The sequence below is a fragment of the Eimeria mitis genome, genomic scaffold, assembly GCF_000499745.2.
Source record: "Eimeria mitis Houghton genomic scaffold, Emh_scaff3, whole genome shotgun sequence".
Classification (NCBI taxonomy): domain Eukaryota; phylum Apicomplexa; class Conoidasida; order Eucoccidiorida; family Eimeriidae; genus Eimeria; species Eimeria mitis.
The window spans coordinates 5,304-6,381 of record NW_013571342.1 but is presented as its reverse complement, the minus strand read 5'-3'; the positions used below and the strand labels follow the sequence as shown (position 1 = coordinate 6,381).

The following is a 1,078-nucleotide window of genomic DNA, read 5'->3' as shown; positions in this document are numbered from 1 at the left end:
CTGCTTGCGTCTTTAACTTTGTTTTTTAGTTTTCTTATTGCTCCTTCTCCTCCATACACAACCCCCCCCCCGTCGTCCCCATAGAGCCTGCTTGCTGCTGCAGCTGAGGGGGGCCCTTAGGGTATTATGAGCGCCGCGGGGGGGCCCAGGCCGCCTCCCAATATGCTGCAACATGCGTGTTATACCGGGAACTCAGGCTGAACCTCAGCAGCAGCAGCAGCAGCAGCAGCAGCAACAGCAACAGCAGCAACAGCAGCAGCAGCAGCAGCAACAGCAACAGCAGCAACAGCAGCAGCAGCAGCAGCAACAGCAACAGCAACACCTCAGAGCTAATAACAACCGCGATCCATCCGCTCTCCCGCTGCCAGAGGCTCATGCAAAGAACAAGACACCGCCGCAGCACCTGCAGCAGCAACTGCTGCAGCAGCTGCTGCTGCAGTTGACAGGAGACCAGCAGCAGCAGCAGCAGCAGACAGCAGCAGATCATAACGCGGTCCTTCATAATGCAGCTGTGGCGCAGCAGCAACAGCAGCTGCAACAACAGCAGCTGCAGCAACAGCAGCTGCAGCAGCAGCAACTGCAGCAACAACAGCTGCAGCAACAGCTGCAGCAACAGTTGCAGCAACAGTTGCAGCAGCTCCAACAGCAGCAACTGCAGCAGCAAAGACAGCAAGCACAGCTGCAACAGCCGCAGCAGCTGCTGCAGCAACAGCAGCAGCAGCAGCAGCAGCAGCAGCAGACTGTTGCCTTGCCCGCCGAAACCCTCATGCAGATACATCGACTCCTGGGGGTTTCTGTGCCGCAGGCTGCTGCTGGTCCCAATGCTCAGCAGCTGCAGCTGCAGCAGCAGCAGCAGCAGCAGCAGCAGCAGCGACAGGTAGCGGCAGTAGAAGAGCCGGCGCGGCGCCTGCCGGATGACGCAGCAGCAGCAGCAGCTGCTGCAGCAGCTGCAGCTGCTGCTGCTGCTGCTCCCCATTCCGTAGGTAGGACCCCGGCTAGCCAGGAACCTATCAAGCTGCTGCGGCAGCGCCTGCAGCAGCTGGAGCGGATGAAGCAGACAAGCGATCTGCAGCAGCAG

General features: G+C 60.0%; 1 protein-coding gene across 1 annotated transcript in view; it reads left to right on the top strand.

Moving 5' to 3' along the window:
* Positions 1–172: 172 nt before the first annotated feature.
* Positions 173–1,078, top strand: part of EMH_0026350 (uncharacterized protein) — a gene marked incomplete at both ends in the record, with an annotated part of 5,737 nt that continues 4,831 nt past the window's right edge. Inside the window, one exon of the mRNA XM_013497874.1 lies at positions 173–983. Coding sequence (XP_013353328.1) covers positions 173–983 — 811 coding nt within the window. The remainder of the gene's footprint in view (positions 984–1,078) is intronic.